Source organism: Hippoglossus hippoglossus, chromosome 2 (assembly GCF_009819705.1).
Source record: "Hippoglossus hippoglossus isolate fHipHip1 chromosome 2, fHipHip1.pri, whole genome shotgun sequence".
NCBI lineage: Eukaryota > Metazoa > Chordata > Actinopteri > Pleuronectiformes > Pleuronectidae > Hippoglossus > Hippoglossus hippoglossus.
In genome coordinates, this window is record NC_047152.1 from 6,386,498 (window position 1) to 6,408,231 (window position 21,734).

The window sequence follows — 21,734 nt, forward strand, 5'->3', positions numbered from 1 at the left end:
ATAAGGAACAGTGTTGAGGTTCCTCACCACAGTTTTTATTTAGTTTTTTTTTTTTTGCCAAGGTTTGATTTAGTTCAAGCCTAGTTTGTTTCCTTCCAAATAGAAATAAAGAAAACATGACTGAACCCATACATGACATTGAATACACTTTTTTTTTCAGTCACAGTTGGCCGATACTTGTGGCCAGTAACGCATAATGGCAATAAAAACAATGGAAATAAGGGACAAAAGTTCAACTGCTGAAAGGCACAGTACAGAAACAAATGATTCTCCATTATGTTTTGCTTCAAACAAAGAAATGCTATTTGTCATTGTGATATTAACAACCACTGGAAGCGTCCCACCTCCTCGTCTCCTCAGTCTCATTATTCTCGAAACGAATGTTTTAAAAAGGTGACAAAAAACAAATTTTTGCGGTTTCTTTACCCCTTTTTAAGAATCTGTGATGTAAGTGAAGTACACCTCAGCCTCACCTTTCTCTGCGCTATGGTTTAGAAAAGTTCCTGGCCGGTGATTTACAACATGGCCATGCGTTACATACAAAGATGGCGTGTGGAGGGACACAGGAAGCTGGCTTTGGGTGAATACAGACAAAAATAATGAAGCCAAAACTAAAATCTTAAACTGAAATAAATGAATATCCCTCTGTCTTCTACAACTGTTATGGAGAAGTCCACACGCTGTCAATCTTGTGTGTATCATATAAAAGAACACGTAAAACTTTATAACTGGTTATTTCTCTTCAGACGTGTCACAGAGGGAAAATACTTTAAAATGTCCTTGCTGAAAACAAAGGATGCTGCTAGCTTGAAGTAAACCTGTGGCTAGTGTTAAAAAAAAAAACCCGCTAAAATTGAAGAATCCTTTTAAACTGTGACCAATTGTAAGAGGCGAGAGTCATCGGGAACTAAGAAATCAAAAAATCAAACCGAAAACTGTAACGACGAAGGTGGAGATGGATAGAAGAGGAATTAAAAGATTTAAGCGCATAGAGATGGAAGGGGGGCTATATAAACGAGTATAAATAGTCCAATAACATGCACATGGATTCTTGGGGTTTATGGAGGGGATGTAGACAGACGGAGTGCAGACGACAGTGTGGGGGAAATGAGGGAGGATGATGAGTGAAAAGAAGAAAGAAGAATGAGTGAAGGAGAAGGGATGGAGGAGAGAGGAGGAACCTAGTTGCCCCACCAGTCAACTTGAGAGTGCGAGTAGCTGCCGCCGTAGCCGTCACTGGTGTAGAAGTTTCCAAATCCAGCTGAGACAAGAAACAGAGGAGGGAACTCAAAGTTAACAAAATAAAAGAGTCAGCTTTTCAGAGAATATGCTTAGGTTGAGGAGTGTGTTTGTATTCTGTGCCTTCGGTTTTAAATCATTAGAAGAATGATCATATATTGAGTAGAAGATAATTGAAAACACCAGATATGTCTTAATGGACAGATCCTCACCTCCTCCAAAGCCTCGGGTTGCGCCATGTCCTGCCTGGTTGCGTCCTCCACGTCCTCCGAACCCTCCGGCGTTTGCTCCAGCGGCCGTCTGACGATAATCACGTGCTCCAAACCCTCCAGCGAACCTGGTGGTGAAAATCAATGATGTTATTTATATCAAATATGCAGTAATAAAACAGTGCAGCCCCTACAATGAGAAAAAAAACCTAAAACTTTTACATGACAACCAAGATTTAGAGTATGTTTACCTCTTAGAGCGTCCTCTGTTGGTGCTCTTATGCTGGTGTTCATACGCCAGGCTCTCAAGCCAAGAGGGAACTTCCTGTTTGGCCTCTACAAGGATGTCCAGCAGGTCTTTAGTGATGTTCCCGTTCTTATCATTGAAGAACGATGTGGCCAGTCCTACAGGGAAAAAAGAATCATGTAAAACGCAGCGATTTGTGAGGTGTGGCTCAAACTGCTGAAAGATCATGCAACACACGTCATGTTGTATTTCCACTGACATTAGAGTGGAGTCTTACCCAGGTTTCCGACTCTTCCTGTACGACCGATACGGTGGACGTACTCCTCTATGTCGCTGGGCAGATCAAAGTTAATTACGTGCTTCACGTTGGAGATGTCCAGACCCCGAGCTGCCACCTGAGTACACAAGACAAAACTTTCAATCAATATCAATGCTGAGTTGGCATTCCCGCTAACTGGTGTCTTCTTATTCTGGATTCTTCTCCCGTACGTTTTCCGGTCACCAACTAATCCCACATATTTCAAACATCCAAACGTTCAACTTGTTCAAGACAAGTGTTCAACCTCTCAAATATAGATATTTTTTTGAAATATTCTACTATTTCTGCTAATTATTTTGTATTTAAATTAATTGGTCTCTATTTACCTCTTCATACTTTGCGCTAGAAACTTAATTTAAACAGATCAAGACATTCAGCTATTAAACTTGTAAACAGATTTTTGATATCTTGTATAAAGTCTTGTTTCAGATCATAATTGAGTAGAGGAATAACTGAGCACTCTGACATTTGACTTTAGCTGAAATTTTAGAGGTACATTTATTCTCTTTCACACAAATCAGCAAAGACTTCATGCATTTTCACATTCCCACTGGGAAACACAAATTTCTATTATGCGTCAAGTAAATACCTGATTACATATTTTAATATGATCTGTGTTATTTCTTACTGACCGCTGTGGCAACCAGAATGGGGCATTTTCCTGATCTGAACTGGCTCAGGGCCTCTTCTCTGTCTCTCTGGGAGCGGTCACCATGGATACTGGTGCAGGCGTAGCCCTCCCGATACAGGAAGTCCTCCAAGGCATCGGCACCTTTCTTGGTCTCCACAAAAACCAGAGTCAACGAGTCCTTGCCTGATCAACCGAGAGAAAACGACACAAGAAGTTAATCATTGAAGGCGAGTGGCTGATCCTGGTGGTCGTACCAACACAAACAGCAAATTTTAAGTGGCTGAGAATGAAGTAGCTTCTGTGTTTAAAGCTCGGATGAAATATAATTACATTTTATGAATGAAGGCCAGCGAGCTTGATTGTTTTTTCTTCTGCACTAGAAGAATCAGCGGGGGACCCCCTGCTGTGTTCACACATTGACTTCTCTGGACATTACACTAGAAAGCCAGGCGGATAAAGTCCACATAAACTGGAGCGTCTCACTCAGACATTTGCATTTACGCATGCACCTCCTCTGGAGAAAATATAGAGGTACTGCGGAGTTCAGTGCATTTCTGAAAGCAGCTTAGATGAACTTTCAATCCTTAGAGTCTGCTGATGACACGGCGAAAAATAAGCATCAGACTTTGTTTTCCAACATGCTGTAGATCTGACTTGTAACTAATAGACAGATATTGCTCACAGAAATCCCAGGTCTTAAACTTGAATGTGATAATACCTAGAAGAAATTGAAACACTCAAGAAGCAATTCACCAACTTAGTTTATCAGTTGTTAAAAAAATAAAAAAATAAAATAAAAAAGGAGTTGTAGGTACGAAACATGCTTAACCACAATGAAAATCTTAAAATGTTTCAAATCCGTTTCTGAGCAGACTCTGGCACGTCATATATCTACCAAAAATTCAGCACGCACACGTACATGTCGGAGGCTTCAACGCAAACGCTGCTCACTCACTTTGAATGGGGTGATGTCATGCGTTCCTAAACTGCATTTTGGTTCTGTCGCTTTACTTTGCTTGCACTGCATGTGGTAGAAAATGAGCAGCAGCCAACCCAAGGGCGTATAAATGAATCCCCAGGCTCAAGTGCGAGAGGAGGAGAAGAGAAAGCTGGTGAACTTTGTTTGTGTTCATCTAGTTGTGGATTTTATTTCCCATGTGCTTCTGTTTGGCATTCCATGGACAGGTTAGCACGGCAGGTTAGCACGAAAGCAGAGTAGGAAACTGTGATTATTGTAGACATGATGATTGCACCAGCACAAAGCGTCGGGCTCGCCTTCCATCAAGCGTTAACACAACATGTACGTGAGAGTCCTCTTTCAGGTAGTTAAATTCCATGATGTGACACTTAAATCTTGATAACATGCACCTTATGTAGCCATTGTTCTTATCACAATACAATAATGTTCATCTGTGCAACAGGCAGTGGGGGGGTGCAGCGTGAATAAGAAAAACAAGAATAACTAGCTAACAGCATCAGCAGCACTGCGACGAGAGCCCCTGATGGAGAGAGTTTGGTCAAATGCTCCTGCTCCAATGTCATTACCACCTGATGTTAAAGTGGGCCACATTTATCCACTTGTTAGCGGTTGACAACACCACATGACCACACTCTCTCCATCAAGGATTTGGTTCTGACACGAGGACACCACAAAGAGATGCCCCAAAAGAAAAACAACCACACAACAGGCATGTTTGGTTTAAGCTGAGCAAACCTGACCCATGAAATGATTCACAGAACAAAATAAATTCAAAAAAAACTAAAAAAAAAACACGAAACACAGGATTCTTCACCCACAAAAAAGAATAATAAAAAGGCAAGCAATATTATTTTAAACTATGGAATGACAAGATACAGGTTCATTGATTAAGGATCTTACCAGGTTTCTCTATGTTGTCTCCAGTATTGTCCTGTACCTCGCTCGGGATGACTTGGGATAAAACCACACCAAACCACCAAACATGTAAACTGCACTCAAATCACCAGCAGAAAACCAACTGTGTGTGTTTAATGTTGCTCAAGGACCAAATATTTGCCGGGATCACATAAACGCTTTTACTACTAATTTCTTGACGGGTTACTGTTTAAAAAGAAAGGAGAATATTTGCTGATTCCTTTGGGGTATGAATAATATTTCTTCTGCCTTCCTCAGACGAAGACAAATATAATTGAATGAAATCACGTCTAAACGCTCTGCTGGATGTTTCTTGCACGAGGCAAAAGAAAAAAAGAGTAAACTAATTTTATCTTGGCAGTGTGTTCTTAACTCATATTGATGGTACTAGGTTGAAACTTGTCTATTTTCACTGAACAAACCCTAAACGTAACTATGTGAACGGTTGTCAAACATGGGATGTTGATGTACATTACTCTGATTGGGAGACACATAGTAATCTACAGTCTGATATATAAGGACGACAGTAAGTCAATGGTAAAAGGATAGGGGAATTAAACCTACACTGTGTATATGTGTGTTTGCAGTAGCTCAACAGGTTAGGTTACGAGTTCTCACTATGTGACTGTCTCACCTGTAGCACTGAGCAGGTCCAGGAGGAAAGACCTCTTATCGCTCTCTTCCACCCACACCACTTTCTGAGTGATGTTCTCTGAGGTGGAACCCACTCTGCCCACTGCCAGGAAGATGTACTCCTCCAGGAAATCCCTGGCCAGGATCTGCAGGAGGAGCAGACCACATGTTCATTAAAAGATTTTAGCGCTGTTATTTTTATAACTGTAGAGCCAGAGGGACTAATCGTAGGAACTGAGGAAGTGGAGTTTACTGCAAACACACCTGGATCTCTTTAGGAAAGGTAGCACTGAACATCATGGTTTGCCGGATGCCCTTGTGTGGCATGGTGTCCTGCTCCACAATGCGCCTGATCTGCGGTTCGAATCCCATGTCCAACATGCGATCTGCCTCATCCAGGACCAGGTAGCTGAAGTGAAGGAGACAGAGGATGAAGCCTTCAAAATAAAGCTAAAACTGTTTTTATAAAATGCATTTGAATAAAACATCTCATTCAAAACAATAAAATTAAACTGGAGAATAAATGTTTTTTATTCATCACTGCCTCCTCCTGTCCATGTCTTACTTGCAGTAGTCCAGTCCGATCTTGCCCCTCTCCATCATGTCTACCAGTCTTCCTGGTGTCGCCACCAGTAGGTGGCAGCCTCTCTCCAGGTCTCTGATCTGCTGGCCAATGTCTGCTCCTCCATACACAACACAGGGACGCACTTTGGACCTGTAGGCAAACTATAAATAGAACAAGGAGGATAAAGATAAATAATAAATAAATAATTGACAGCAGGGAGGGTTAATGTGTGTGTGCATGTGCATGTTGTGTACCTTCCTGGCTTCATCATATATCTGCAAAGCCAGCTCTCTGGTTGGAGCCAGTACCAGAGACATTGGGTACTGCTTACGACGTCCGTACTTCCCATTCTCCTGTATAACAAGGATAAAACACCACAAAACAAAAGATTAGTTCAGAAGTCACCAGAAAGGCCCAAACATCACCTCTAACTCAAATGTGTGCTTTGAATGTGTCTGCGTCAGGCCACTGTGACTCACACAGTCCCAATCAAGCACAATTGAACTCAGCTGCACAGTGAACACTTTGCTGTTACCTGTCCAGAGGCTTTAGCTGCATTCGTAGTTTCTCCTGGTCCCTCATTGTAGATCTGGCTGAGAATCGGCAGCAGGAATGCTGCAGTCTTTCCAGAACCTGCACAAAACCAAACAGCATCATCTCAAGAATCTAACATCAACATATTAAAGATGTGATGCCCTCCATGTACAGCATGTCCTACCGGTCTGTGCGCATGCCATGAGATCTCTCTTTGACTTGACGATTGGAATGGCGTATTTCTGGACAGGAGTCGGTCTGGTGTAGCGACTCAGAGCGATGTTGTTCATGATAATCTCACCCATGTCCACATCTTGGAACTACACAGCACAAACACAACCATAACGTTCATGTAATTGTGCAGCTGATGTATAATATTGTTAGATTTCTAATTGATTAATTTAACAACAGAAACTCACGCTCTCAATGTGGTGGGGGCAGTTCTGCCCTGTGGCCTCAACAGGAATGTCATCATATTTCTCAAAGTTAATGCCTGTGTTACTGGCAGCGAACAGCTCACTGCAGAGGAGCAAAAGAAGAAGAGAGGCAGAGCAGGTTAGTCCAACATTCAGAAAATAATCTGATGCAGTTTCAAGCTTTGTAATACCTCCACACAAAAAAAAATACACTAAACTCTTCTCCGGTCACCAGTGACATTTGTTTAAATACAACTTATGTTATTTTTGTGTATAATCTTTACAGGGGCATTTTGATTTCTCATATTTTGTACGCTTAGGAAAACATCGCATTGATTTCAGAAGCCTTAAAGACACAGTTTTAACGATGACTGATATTATTCCCACATTAATGACACTGCTTAAAAAGGCACAATATCCATGTCATAAAAACTACTAAATTACAGTTTGTAAAATTACAATTCAAGTGTCTCATGTTTGTTTGCCAAATTCAACTTATTGTTGTAAACACAATACCAAAAACACAAATGACACAAGGGAAAATTTCTATTCTTTGTACAACACATACTTATGTAGTGAATATTCCAGTTCATCCATTTACCTGACTGACGTTTATTCAAATATCCAATATTCCCTGTATGGACCACACAAAATCCCACTCACTTTTCAAGGCGCTCGTTACGTGGTGTTGGTTTGGACCAATCTCCTTCATTTAGGGACTCCTCCACCCAGCGGCTGTTTCCTCCACCTCCTCCACCACCACCACCAAATCCACCGTGCTCGAACCTGAGCGTGACACATGCGTGATACAAGATGCTGATGTATGATGCTGCGATGCCGTTTTCCAAATTCTGCACATCTAACTGAAATGCATTTCACATTAAAACATGGGTTTCTGTGGCGTCGTAAACCTTAAAAGTTGTTTCAGGACAGTGACAAACTAAAAAAAAGAAAAAAGAAAAGAACAAAGACGTCGTTTGACCGACTGCATGCCTCATGTCCTTACCTCCCTCTATTAGCGTTGCCCCTGTCATTGAAGAATGCAGACTTCCCTCGGTTGTTACCAAAGTTGCTATAGGCGTCCTTGGCTGTGTTCCAGCCACCTGCATCTGAGAGATGAAGGAATGAATGAACATAACAGTGGAAGAGGAGAGATTTCATACATTCAGTGTTAGTGAAATATGAGCAATCTTTTCTCAAGTATTTTGATTTTAAGTGTTCAACAGTTCATCTTTCCTCTGGTTCTGATTTTGGATAATTAACATTTTTCTAATGTTCAAAGAAGTCACCCCTGCCTGTCCCTTCATATCTACATGATTTAACTCCATATGATGACAACCTGAAAATATAATGCCCCTGACCACAGTTAATACCGGCACAGAGGCATAAAACAAGACATTAATCACATTACTGCAGTTTGAAATGTTAATTGGTAAAGATGTTCTCTAACAAATAACTAAGATGTACGCACTGTAATAGAAACTTTAATCTGGGTGCTGTGATGCAGAATCCCACCTTTGTTTTCGAAGCCACCAAATCCCATTGGCTGTGCTGGGATGATGGGGTTGAAGGCTCCTCCTCTGTTACCACGGTAACCGCCTCCGCCGCCTCTTCCCCGCTCCATGCGAGGCGGGCCCCGATTAAATGTGTTCCCGGCCATGCGGTTGTCATGGTAGCCATTAACAAAGTTGTTGCGCCCTCCGTCCCAACCGACTGTAGGTGGAGAGGGGACAATAAATGAACCAGGTATCAGAGAATACGTCACTGAACAGAGACTCTGAGATTGTTTCTGTTCTTCACAATGACAAAGTGATAACGATTATTTTATATCTCTGTAGAGAAAGAGGTAATAATAATAAAAAAATAATAATCAGGTTTTTGGAGGGAGTTTTCTAAAGATATCTGTTTGCAGCAAACAAATGACGAAGAGGAGGTAGAAGTGCAGCAAGAAACTTACAGTTGGCTGGAGGCGCCATGGCGTAGACACCTTGTCGACCAGCGGCGAAGGCATTTCCTGCTGGATGGGAAGAAAGTGCTTCAATTGTGATTTTTCCTCAGTGACAGATACAGTTAATAAAAGGTGCCATGTGGAGTTTTAGGCCACTCGTAGCATCTCACAGATTTGATTTCACAATGAGGAATGTTTTGGCCCATATCCTGTCGATGGTTTCAAAGTATTGCACTGACGAAAAGAAGAAGAAAAGTGGACGCTGGGATGGAACAGTGCACGATCTCAAACGTTCACAAAATCTGGGCTTTGTGAATGTTAGGTAGGAGGTAAATAGGAAAACTCCACAGGACAGCTTTAACTAAACCTCTCACCATTTTTTGGAAGCATCTTTGTTTTCCGTAAATGCGGAGGAATGTATCGCCCTGTAGACGGAGACAACATCAGCGACTGAGTTTCCTTCCTTCGAGGTCTCAGAATCTGACTGTACAATAATATAAATAAAGACACTCAGTGACTGTGGCGACCACTGATCGTGAAACTACAAAATGCAAAAGCATTTTAATTAAGATATTTAAGATGCCCTGTAGACATGCTTTTATTTATCCACAAAACGTATGCTCCTTGGTTTGAAAAGGTCTTCTTTTAGCTGTCCTGTGCGCACCTTCTCTCTTTAGAATTCACTTAAGCGTTGATTTTGTAAACCTTATCCTTATTATATATTATTCATCATCTTCTTCACATGCACGATGACCTCTTTACTCCTCATATTGGCAGACAACTCCACCTCTGTCTAAACGGCAACTCACCAGCCCACGTGAAACCCACACTTGCTCAAGACACGCCAAGGGTCCAGCACATAGCATTTGGGGGCCATGTCCATAAAGGGTTATGTTTATCAGGGTACTTTTTGTGCAAAACACAAGAGCACCAGTGACTTGTAGAAAGGAATTTGTGGTCGTAGAAAATGTTGTGTCCTTCCTAAGTTGTTCTTTAGGAATAGCTCCAGTCCTGCTAGCATGGTTAATTGATTGCGGTGGAAAGATGTTCAGGTTTGTGAGTGTGTGTGCACATGAACTAATAAAGAGAAAAACAAACAAAATAAAATAAAATAAAAATATGAATACATTTTGCCTCCTTACTGCTATTGCCTCCAAGTTGTCCATCTGCAGCACTCAAGTCGAGGACAGCGAGCTGGAGAAAGAGCGACAAAGAATTAGGACAAACAGTTAACACACACACACACAATGCTTCATCTATCCTTCACCCTGATCCAAGTGTTTCCATTGAGGTATTTTTACCCCCAAAATTTTAAATACACGTAAAATACCTGAGTGGAGACCACCGAGGAAATCACTCACGGCCTACATGTACATGTCAAAGACTGTATATAAAGATGGACAACATAACAGCTCCCAAAAGTGAAGCCAAATCATTTTTGATGATTCAGTATAGATTGTTAACCCTGCCTACTACATGTTGGCAGATGGGACGTACCCTACAACCTAAAAAGTCAAACCATACATTGTAAATTAAGATGAACGACGACACTGCTCCGCAAGACTGACGCCAAAGCATCTCAGCAGTATAGGTCATAAATCCCACCTCCTCTTATGTTAGCAGATGGCCATGTTTCTGGAAAGTTCGGTTTTAATGAGTTATTTGGTGCTATAGAAACAAGGTGACGCATCATGATTGACAGCTGAGACTGACTCACGATTGGTTGCAGGATCTCGATTCTATATGTGCAAGATGGCAGCGCTATCTGGGATGTTGACTTTTCATTTCTTAATAGGAGGAGGAAGTGGAGATGCCTCTTCCATAATTAGTCTACGATCAATAAACCTCAAATTCAGGTGGTTTTTAATCACAATTAAGTGTGTTCAAATGTTAATTATTTAGTAAATGGGTCAAAATGTGTTATTTAATGCTATAAAACAGGGTGAGACGTCATGTGTGACAGCTGAGGCCGACTCTCCATTGGTCCATCGACCCCCATCTCCAGATGACATCATCGGTGCAAGATGGCAGCGCTCCTATCCTGGATGTTGTGGCTTCATTTCCTGTCGTCCATCTTTACAATACAGCCAGTGGCTGATGTGCATTTGATGAGAGGAACCTGTGGGTACACTTGAGCAACATTTAGCTCAGAAGGGATCAGCTTCTGCATTAGAGCCTCGTCAGTGCAGATGCATTCGTGTGCATCCTGAACGAGACGAGAGGCTGCTCGCTTTAATCAAATCACTCCCTCGCAGACATCTTGCCTATTACACGTTCATCTCTGAAACACCACCTGGGAACATAAAGTACTTTTTGTGGTGTCGGACACACACATGCACCGACGTTGCTGGTGACGCAGATTATATTTTTTTGAACGGGACGCAGCGGAGACGAACTGTGCATCGCTGCGTATTGCGAGGCGGGCGGTGCGCCACGGTGTCAAACGCCGCATTGTTTGCGTGTCGGTCCCGCAAGCTGCATCTCCGCATACCTCCATTTTATTATTGTATCGAGCCGCACGACAAACGCAGTGGAGATAATAGTTCAGGGGTGCGTTGCATGTGCTCACGCGGGAGGCCCGACGGGAACACACGGACGTCACTCGTTCTGTAGCATCAAATTAAACTGTATTAGCTTATCCGCATGCTAAGCTAACAAACACGTGCATTAGTAATGGTCAATGTTTTCTAAATAATTTTGACGTAACACTCGTAAACTACTAAACTAACCCACATATTCTCCACATCCTGGTGTCTTATCCCCGCCCCGCCGCTTTAGGCCGCCTGGGTGCCGGAATGAAGCGCACCCGTGGCCAGCTAGCACGATAGCATCTGGTTAACCGTGGTTTTTAATGGGGGGCTAGCCGGCAAGCTAACATCCATCCCTGCCATTTTAACACTTTACCCCAAAAGCCTGACGCTGCAACACGCGTGGAAGGGACGCGGCTCACCTGCTGCTCCAGGCCGTGGGCATTCTCGATGGCCACATGACTCATAACTATGGAATATGGAGGAAAAATGTTGTCGTTGAAGATGGGGACCTCTTTGTTTGCCGGGGGTTGTTGGACGCGCTGTTGTTTCTTCCCTGCGCCGTTTCCGCGGTTTCCACGGCTGACAGTTGCTTCTCTGGCTCTCGACGGTCACGCGTGTCCGTGTCCGGTGCTGGAGTTGAATTTAACGTTGCGGTGATTTGCGGGATTCTTCGTGCAAACTCAGCTGTTGTTCGGTTTTGCGCTGCTAGCTTCTGGGATGAGAGGCTGTCAAGGTAGCGCGGGTGAAACGGCGGCGCATATCCGGTGACGTCAAAATAAAAGTTATCCAAAGAGCGTCAGTCGATCTGTTAATGTGCTCGATATGTACCCAATTTAAAATTACATAAAATTGATAGGGTGTAATAAATCCAAATACAGACAAAACAAATATTAATACCATCTTCCTCAACCAGGGGGAGTTTTACTTACTAATATGAAAATTTAACTGAAAGTCACTTTAAGGTATATCTATGGATCTGGATTTATTCTTACATGTGTATAGCCATGATAATTTAAGCCTTTTACATAAGGAATAACAACAAATATTCCAAAGTCAAGTTTTATATACAGCCTAAATCCCCTTATTCCGGTCTGCTGTCGGCTAACACAAGCTAACTTGATTTGTGTCATAGTTAATCCAGACACCGCGAGACTTTAATCTCAGTTTGTCGTGACGTCACCGCTGCACAGTGAAGAAAACCTATAATTTAACTCTGTAATATTCATAAATTGTATTATATATACATGCATGAACTGTATATACTTATATACTGTATATAGTATTAAATTAAAGAACTTTTGTAATATTACAATCTAGAATACACAGAGCTGCTTGTCACCTTTTATTTATTTCTATTTAGATTGATTTTACATATATCAAGTCAGGATTCACACCTTATGTTCTATTACGGCTGCATTAACTAGCCTGCTTTTAATACAACACATTTAGATTCCATATGATTTGCTTTGAGAAAAGGTTTACACTGAATATGATATACACCCATATACACTTTATAATGAAATGACGCCATAGTCTCATTTAAGAATAATTCACAGAGCCAGAGTTGAAGGAAATTTAATTTTTGTAGTTTTCTTATTCATTTCAGGTCAATATGACCTGTGGAATGTGAACTTGATCTTTCACATGTGCCTCCAAGACCCAATTGACACCTGGTTAAACATGCAATTATATCTTATTTGGATTTGGTAAAACTGATGTTAATGCAAGTGTAAATGCATGCAGAGTATCTTAGAATATAAGCAAGCAAATTAGGATCAGATTAATCTGGACATAATTGAGAAAATAAAATGATATTAATTATTAAAATAAATAATAGCAATACTTATTCATATACATGCAGAGACCGGTGATGTGTCCACACATAGATTAGATGTTACTAACCAGTATATTCAGGAGTAAACCTGATTTAATCCTATTTATTATGGGTTTAATTCGTCTTCAACAAAATATTCTTTATGATGCTGCTGGCTGGTAGCTGGGTTGCATGATGGGAAATGTAGTCTTCTTTTTGTTCAAAACATATAAAGGAAAACATTTCTCTTAGCTTCCGCCTTTATCTTATGTTTATGATCCCGCCCCAATTTGAAGAAAATTTGACTTTTTAGTTTAGAGGCAGGGTTTATGACCTATACTGCAGTCAGCCACCAGGTGGCGACTGAGATCCTTCGGCTTCACGGCAGCCTTGTCATTCATCTTTATATTTAATCTATAGCTGAGATATTTGCATCATGTAACTTTCCCATATGATTACTCAATTTAGTATCATTTTGTTTGCTGACTGCTTCTTGAGGGATAAGGTGACGTTTCCTGAAGACACCTGAATTGTGCAGCAGCCGCGACAGGACGACATTTAACCGGAAGACAACCGGGCAAAAAAACTCCAGCCATTCTTGTCATTGCTTTGCAGTTGCCTCGTGTGGGATGGGTTTACCCTGTAACTTTCCACTTCCAGTCTGTAACTTTCCACTGCAGGAGAGGCTGTTTGTTAATAACCTCTTAACTGACTGACTGCGGCTTGTTTGCTTGCTGTGGGGCTTTTAAACAGGGTATGAGAAATCTGCTTCGCATACCATGACATGCTGGTTCATGACAGGTAACTGCCTCACGCGTTCAGATGGGAAGTTTTACTTAAAATCTTTCAGTTTTTGCTTATGCACTCACAGAGGTCTTTTAAACTGCAGGTAAAGATGTATACCGTAGATGGACCAATGTGGTGGACAGGTAAAAAAAGATGACTTGTTTTTACAGTGCACATGTACCCGACTTTAAACTGCTGGATGTCCCTCTTTCAAAGTTCGAGCTCTACATCACAGTGGATTTTCTTTTCATCCTCTGTCAAGCACATCAGTTCAGAGAAAGCAGACGAGGCCGAGCAGGTGGTTTCCCGAACACTCGACAGTGTTTAATGTACAACAGCTCTTATGTACACATTCTGGTGGAGGGCTTTAAATGGAGCAGAACAACCAGTTTGGTTAATTGTTTGCTTTCCATTTGGAGACAACCTGCGGGTGCCAAAAGGTGTCAAATTCAACTGAGACTACTGTTGTGCCATGCAGTTGAGGGAAAGAGCGATTGCATAATAGGGTAAATATTTCTGATCTCACAACATCTTCGAAAACGTTGCAGCAATTGAATCCCATAATGAATCTGGTACAAATACAGTGAGCAGCATTGACTGAGACATTTAACGACAGGAGGCTGACCGAGGTAGTTCCAACCTTTTATTTTAAATTGTGAAAAACAGATGGTGTAAAATCCCTACCAACAAATGCAGGAAGACACATTCCTGTCTCCCATAGATTATAATGTACCTTTTTGTAGTGCATATCCTCGGCCTGTTTTCCTAGAGTTCATTCTGAACCACCACTGAGGTGATTTTATAGTTTTGGTTTCATTTCCACAGCTTAAAAACATTTCTTACAAACAAACATAATAACATCACAATTCACCTTTGAATTCATAAAAACTATTTGAGTGGAAGGCAGTGCTCGAGTTGTACAAAGAGTAGAAAAAACATGATAAGCTCACATTAAATGCTGATTTTGTGAAGCTCAGGAAACATTCCATCAGTTTGAACACCAACACATGTAGAATACATCACTCATGTACTATAATAACAAGGTATCATCTCCAATATTATATGTCCAGTTGAAAATTACTGCTCTTTCAAGTACAAAACATGAAAAAAAAAACATAAAACAGTTACACATGCCCAGTAAAATTAAAAGGCAAAGTTACATTCATTATGAATTTCCATATCGTGAAAACATCCCCATGGGGACAAATTCAAGAATATGTCATATCTGTACACAACAGAAGAATATACTAAGTCACAGTCAATCATAAATTCATTTGAGATTTTACCTGTTTCAAATGCAGTGTGTCACATTTACCAAAAATATATATTTATCCCTGTCTCGAGAAAAATTACACATAAAACCATCCATGCATCCCAATCTGTGCTTAGCATAGTGCACGCTATCCGCAATGACAGCATTTACATTCTGACGTGAGCATACAGCACTGTAGTGTCATTGCACGTCCAATAAAGTGAAGTTCGAAATCAAAAATGTGTGCGTTCAGTAATTCCCTGCACAAAACTGTAAAACGTGGCCAGAAATATTCAAGGTTATTAGCATTAGTTATTAGGCTGAGAAAAGCAAGCTGAGCACCAATATCATTGGCTGAGCAGCTGCCAGTAAGCAAAGCACCTGACATATATCAAAGCCCCTTAGGTTACCTCTACCTCAGTAGTTTACTTGGCCTGATAGGAAGACACATGTATCGTTTGGCCAAGCAAAGGAATGATAATGTGTTTACTAATGTTGATGAAGTACATGATAAATCACAGGAGAATGTGGGGTGCTCAAGCTTTCCTGGGTGTTTTGCTAATGTGTGAAAGTAATTCATTACCCAGGCCCACGGTTTGGAGTTGATGAAGCCTATAAGGAGAAATAGATGAACAAAAAAATGCCCACAGAGCAAATAACCACCATCCCTATGTTCAGGATGATTCTGGTTCGCCGAGGTTCATGGAGAAGCTCATCCACCATCTTCTCCTGTTCCTCAGCTGTAACGACTTGATCTCCAGATCCGTTCTCCTTGAAGCAACACACACACTCTAAAACCCTCATGCACCTCCCAGGCTCCGCTCCTCCTGCTTCAAAGCAGCCCCCCTCTTCCTCCTCCTCATCCCTCTCTCCTCTTCCGTCTCCTTCTGCCATTTTGGGTTCAGTAATCACTGTATAGCAACCATTCTGGATTGGATGGTGGGTTTCTATGTTAGTAGCTGTGACAGTAAGTGATTCAGAATTTTCATGATTGGTTTCAATGCCATTGTGCTTGTTTAGGTTGTCTGTGCACTTTCCTTTACCAAGAACACTGTCTCCATTCAGGTTTGCATGGTAAAGAGGCTTCAAAGCATGGATTTCTTCTTCAGCCTTTTCTTTTTCTTGCTGTTTTAGCTTCTTTCTCTTGTTCAACCCCCACAGAGTAGTTGTTCTGATTTGTTCTTTTGTGGGTGGAGCAGTGCAGAGACTCACAACAACAGCCACTAAAGCTGACCCCCAAAACAAGATGGCCGCCACATACATGAAGTGGACATCTTTGATGAAAGACGGCCGCTCGTCAGGCTGGTCACAGAGTGGCTCGCGGTAAACAACTGCGAGCACCAGGCGCAGCGCTCCGATTGTGAAGCCCACCATCCCACCCCAGAAGGCCCCCGTCTCGTTGCAGCGATTCCACAGGACTCCAAGCAAGAAGAGAGCAGCTACAGGTGGAGTCAGGTAATCTGATACTTCTTGGATGTAATAGAACATCTGGCCTCCCTGCATCTCAATGATGACGGGTACCCACGAAATGCTGATGATCACCATGAAAACCACAAACAGTCTTCCAACCATCACCAGCTCTCTTGATGACGCCTTCTTCCGTAGCATCTTGTAAATATCCAGCGTGAATATGGTGCTCGCTGAGTTGAAGATGGAGTCCAAGTCGCTCATTAGAGCTGCGATCATGACAGCCATCATCAGGCCGCGGAGGCCGACGGGCATCACCGACATGACAAGCCGCGGGTAAGCCACGTTGCTACAGCCAGCCGCAGAGCCGCACACTTCCATGCAGTGCTCGGGACTGATACACGCCAACTCATCAGCAAAGAGGATCCTGGAAATCATCCCTAGAATAACGATGATAAATGAATCAGACGTATATAATCAAGAGCCAGGATTCCAGGTGTTCAAAAAATCAATCAATGTTACTACCTGGGATGACTATGATGAACATCGGCAGGATTTTCAGGAAGCCGGCCATGATGGTCGAACCTTTGGCGTGGGCGATGTTCTTGGCTGCCAGAACCCGCTGTACAATCACTTGATCTGTACACCAGTACCTGGAACACACAGTGAGGGTCATTAGAGGCGACAACTAGTCTGCAACAAAGTCAAGTTGCATTGTGGAACCCTACGACTTCATGGAAAGTCTTGGACAATTACCAGATGGAGGCAGGAGTCTGGCCCAGCAAAAACCCAGGCCAAGGCAGGTCTGGATCCCTTGGTCCTCGAAGGATCCTCAATGCATCTGGTTTTGGGTTGAAGTGGTGGTGGCAGGATTCCGAATACGTCAGATTGGGTGAAGACAGCAAGATGGCAGTGATGTTTGGCGACGCCTGCATGTACTTGATCCTTACCCCTTAAAATGACATTGAAGGAATTGGTTAACAATTTGGGAAAGTACACTGTAACATGGTTTAAATGATCTAACTTCAATACACTTCAGACCTTCAAGTCCTCCCACTTTGACGAGGCTGATGCCGGTGAGACACAGTGCTCCGGTGATCATGAGGAAAGCCTGGACTGTATCAGTGTAGATGACGGCGACCAAACCTCCAGTGACTGTCATCAAAGCAGTCATGGTGATGAGCAGGATGATTGACAAGTAGAGGTTCCACCCCAGTGATTCCTGGATAAACAAGGCTCCGGCATAGAGGTCCACGGACAGCTTGGTGAAGATGTAGAGGACGAGAGACAAAGCTGCAAAATACACCTTCAGTCGCCTCCCTCCGTAGCGTTTGGACAGATACTCTGGCATGGTGTAAACCCCTGACTGAATATAGACAGGGATGAACAGCCAGCCTAACAATTGGAGCAATAACAGGGCATTTAACTCCCATGCAGCAACGCTTATCCCGCTAGCCGCACCGGATCCAGCAAGTCCAATAAAGTGCTCGCTTCCTATGTTGCTGACAAACAGGGAAGCTCCGATAGCTGCCCAATTCATGGAGCGCCCGGCGAGGAAGTAGCCGCTCACTGTGTTGTGATTGGCTTTCCGCATGGCCAGGAAGCCAATCGCCAGCACCAGGACGAAGTAGATTGCCACGACTATGATATCTGCCACTTCCATGGTGGCAGCCATGTTTGAATGTGGCTGTTGAAAAGTAAATTTTGAAGAGTAGGGCTGTTGTTTCCTGATTGCACTTTAAATCAAGTATTGACACACTTTCTAACAATTAATGTTGAAAATGTTTCTTTGATGGGTGGGAAACAAATTAATTCATAAACATCTATCTGCACATTATTATAAATACACATTACAAAGCAATTTTAAAGGCGGTAGCCTGCGATTATTCTTCCTCCAAGTTTCTGATCCATTTTAGTGAACCTCAGCTCTGGGAATCCATGCAGGTTGTGGCTTGGCAGCTTAAAAAACAGGGGTGCATTGTATCAGAGTTTCCACTGAGGCAGCCAATAGAGAGAGAGGTCATCTTGATCCTGCAACAGAGAGCAGATGCACGAAAAAAATGATCTCCAAAGCAATGCAAATTATTCTGTAGGATCAGATAATAGGAAAACTCTACAGTGGAAAAAGCTGCGCAACATGACAATAAGTTATTGATTCTTGATCTTCCACTTAAAAAGTGTCGTCCGAATTCATCAGCACCACACTGGTTGCATAAATGAAGCTCTTGAAATAATCCATTGTCAGCAGTAAAGATGAGTCAACTTGTTTGACGAGCCAAGACAAGTCACACTGCTTCAGTTACATTAAGGAATTGGGAGCTTTTTCTAACAAGCAAAATGCAGGTTGGTGAACTGATATCAGCAGAGGTGGGGGGTCACGTCTGAGCTGCTCTCTAGTAAATCCCTCTGCCAGCAGTGGCATCAGTCGCCTTGTTGCAGGACTGTAGTATCAGTCTGTGGAAAATCTAAATCTCTCCACACTGATTCAATCGCTTTACTTCAGCATCGGCAGCAGGAAAACTTTCCACTGCGACGGGAACAATGTCACCAGTGGCATTTCCTCACCACAAAAAATGCAGAATTGGCAATGATTGCAGAGCTCCTCTCTTGATGCTACTTGAGTTACTATTATATTTAAACAAAGAGTACAACACTAATATGACATCCTGAGGGGAAACTTGGTTTCGTGAATCTTATAACAAGAACTTTGTAAAATGAGCAACGAGTTTCCATGAAATACAGCGAAGTTCAGTGGATTTTCACTATTTTATTACATTTAATTACACATGTGGACTCATGTCTGTTCTGCATATTTCACATCATTGACTCTACACAAGAGCAGGGGGTTAGTATTGTATTTTGATTGTTGTTATACTATGAGAAATGCCACTATAATATGCCACTGTGTATAAGTCAATCTATCTATCTACCTATGCATGTAAAACATTTGTTATAAATAAAATTAAACTTAATCTTTTCTAAGGGACTTTTCTGCACTCGATTACGTTATAACTAAATAAGAGTTATGTGTCATATATGCAGCCTATAAAATTTCTAATAGACTTTTCTGCTACTGCACATAAGAAAATAATGAACAGACGTATATATATTATTTTGATAACCTTTATTTATTTGTATTATAGGATTGTATACTATAGCTGGCCCTAAATGTTATAATGCATGCACTTAATTTGAGTTATCTTTCACATATGCAGGCTATAATATGTCTATCTTCTTCTAAAAGGTACTTACAATACTAACATACAATAATATGTAATATAAGTTCTTATACAGTTTTTTTTATCTGTTACTGTTAAAACTGCAATCAATTCATTCATCATGTTTATAATAAGAATAAGAATAAAATGTATTTACATGGTCCTTTTCTTAGGATAAAACGCAACTCTGTTTTTTACATTAAACAGAAGAGCAGAAGTTTAAATGGAGAACACAGTTGGTATGAATGAAAAAGTTACTGCAGCTGCTCTGTTTCCCTTCCTCTTGTAAAACAGCTGATCTCTGCGCTGGTCGCACTTTCAGTTGAATTCCAGAGCTCCACACTGACACTCACCTGCTGCTCTGCTGCTCCAGTCGTCTCCCAGTTTGCGTGAGAGGAGCAAAGTTGTTCACAAGCACCTCGGGACTGGTCCGAGCTCCAGTCTGCTGATGGTCGCCGGATCCTCACTCTAATAGCAGCAGCTGGAGACCCCGCCCACTTCTGCATCATCATCATTAGCACCTGGTTGGGGGATCAACCACAGATGATGATGATGATGATGATGAAGATGATGTCTCCTATCAGTGGTGCAGTTCAATCCTTTACTTTGCACTACTCATCCTATCCACTGCATACTTTGTAGTACTGTGTACTATGTTTTGAGTACTTACTATGTTGCGTACTTATATGTTCTGTTTTTGCATACTTGTATGTCCTGTGTACTTATGTTTACACCTAGGATCAGAGAGAAACGACATTTCAATCCTGTATATGTTTTAATTGTGTCACCTTACGTTTTCATAAAATAAATAAAAATGATAAAATATACATATAAATAATCAAACCATAGAAAAAGAATAAAGGTCAGATTTTAATTTACGTTGATTTACTCAGACTTAAAAAAAACTTAATATAGGTTAACTTCATGATATTGTGCAGCACCTTTATTGAAGACATCTTCATCATTTTCTATTCTTCTTCTACATATTTCCTGTAACTTAATCACCCTCTATGGCATCTTGTTGTCCCATGATGACTGTACCTGACATGTTGTGTTGAGACTTCGATATTTTTAACTAGGAAACACAAGCAGCGGACACTGATCACACACACACACACACACAGTGTTACTCATAAACCCACCTGTTCAGTACAATGTGTAACAACAGTGTCTGCATTACTGAGTATGTGCATGTGTGTGCGGTTTGCAAATACTCACTTTGCATGCCCATTTTCACCTGCACGAGCTTATTTTGTTGCATGCAAAATGTTTTATTTTGAGGTGTTTCAATGTGTGTGCATGTGTAGTGTGCATTGTGTGTGTGTGTGTGTGTGTGTGTGTGTGTGTGTGTGTGTGTGTGTGTGTGTTTGTGTGTGTGTGTGTGTGTTGACTGTGAACACCTCATTACCCATTACCGAGTCAGGGGTGACCTTACTTTTGCACTTTTTGTAAACCCCCCTGTAGCTGAGGTGGACGCAAAAATTGTCACGGTGAGTTGACCAAGTGTCAAGTGTCAGAATATATCACGTCTTCTCCGGTGAGTCCACGGATTTCTCACGTGACTTAAAATGTTGCTGTCACCATCATCGTTTTAGGAGTTTGAGGAGCTTTGTTTTGTGGTAGGGGAAATTTGCTTCTCTAGGACAAAGGGGTTGCTTCTACCTCACTTTTAATAATCATGTATGGCTCGTGCCAATTCGACAGGTGCCCAGGGGCCTCACATCCCCAGGGCCCTTGCCTTCTGACACCTCCGTTCTCAGACATGAACACTGGAAAATGTCCAGAACATTCAGGCGAGGGGTGGCCCTTATGCCCAAAAGCTATCGAATCAGTTTTTTTGTCCTAGTTGACATATCTCCGTCTGCGTCTTCTACATAAGGCTTACATTTTTCATCCTGAGACATTTGTAGTCTTCCCCGTTTTGCGTTCATCAAGTATCATCAACCCGCCCGTTCGCTCCCTGGGAATTTTCCTGACATTTTCCTCACATGGGCTCACTCTGACAATTTACGGACATTTTACCAGAGGGCTGGAGACTGTGGGGAGTTGGACATTTGCGTTCTCACATGCAGCCCCTTTGGACAATTTAAGG

The 21,734-nt window shown here is 41.9% G+C and overlaps 2 protein-coding genes across 7 annotated transcripts; both read right to left on the reverse strand.

Moving 5' to 3' along the window:
• Positions 1-13: 13 nt before the first annotated feature.
• On the reverse strand, positions 14-11,950 carry LOC117777747 (ATP-dependent RNA helicase DDX3X-like). 5 transcript variants are annotated; one of them, XM_034612659.1, is made up of 19 exons: positions 11,586-11,931; positions 9,763-9,829; positions 8,645-8,704; positions 8,203-8,400; positions 7,694-7,796; positions 7,351-7,473; positions 6,691-6,790; positions 6,456-6,591; positions 6,273-6,370; positions 5,992-6,090; positions 5,738-5,898; positions 5,437-5,581; positions 5,174-5,318; positions 4,525-4,575; positions 2,647-2,828; positions 1,973-2,090; positions 1,700-1,853; positions 1,452-1,576; positions 14-1,261 (listed from the first exon to the last, which is right to left on the reverse strand). In XM_034612659.1, the coding sequence occupies exons 1-19, from the start codon at positions 11,628-11,630 to the stop codon at positions 1,182-1,184; spliced, it is 2,190 nt and encodes a 729-aa protein (XP_034468550.1). In that variant the 5' UTR covers positions 11,631-11,931; the 3' UTR covers positions 14-1,181. The 5 variants fall into 5 exon arrangements, with proteins under 5 accessions (XP_034468550.1, XP_034468585.1, XP_034468576.1 ...); XM_034612678.1 differs by having other exon boundaries at positions 134-1,261; positions 8,645-8,701; positions 9,778-9,829; positions 11,586-11,930; XM_034612669.1 differs by having other exon boundaries at positions 134-1,261; positions 9,778-9,829; positions 11,586-11,930.
• Positions 11,951-14,489: 2,539 nt separating this feature from the next.
• Positions 14,490-20,095, reverse strand: slc5a3a (solute carrier family 5 member 3a). Of its 2 annotated transcripts, none has more exons than XM_034612830.1 (6): positions 19,996-20,095; positions 18,212-18,455; positions 17,466-18,177; positions 17,181-17,376; positions 16,950-17,077; positions 14,490-16,864 (listed from the first exon to the last, which is right to left on the reverse strand). In XM_034612830.1, the coding sequence occupies exons 3-6, from the start codon at positions 18,097-18,099 to the stop codon at positions 15,630-15,632; spliced, it is 2,193 nt and encodes a 730-aa protein (XP_034468721.1). In that variant the 5' UTR covers positions 18,100-18,177; positions 18,212-18,455; positions 19,996-20,095; the 3' UTR covers positions 14,490-15,629. The 2 variants fall into 2 exon arrangements, with proteins under 2 accessions (XP_034468721.1, XP_034468711.1); XM_034612820.1 differs by having other exon boundaries at positions 17,466-18,172; positions 18,207-18,455.
• Between the last annotated feature and the right edge of the window lie 1,639 nt (positions 20,096-21,734).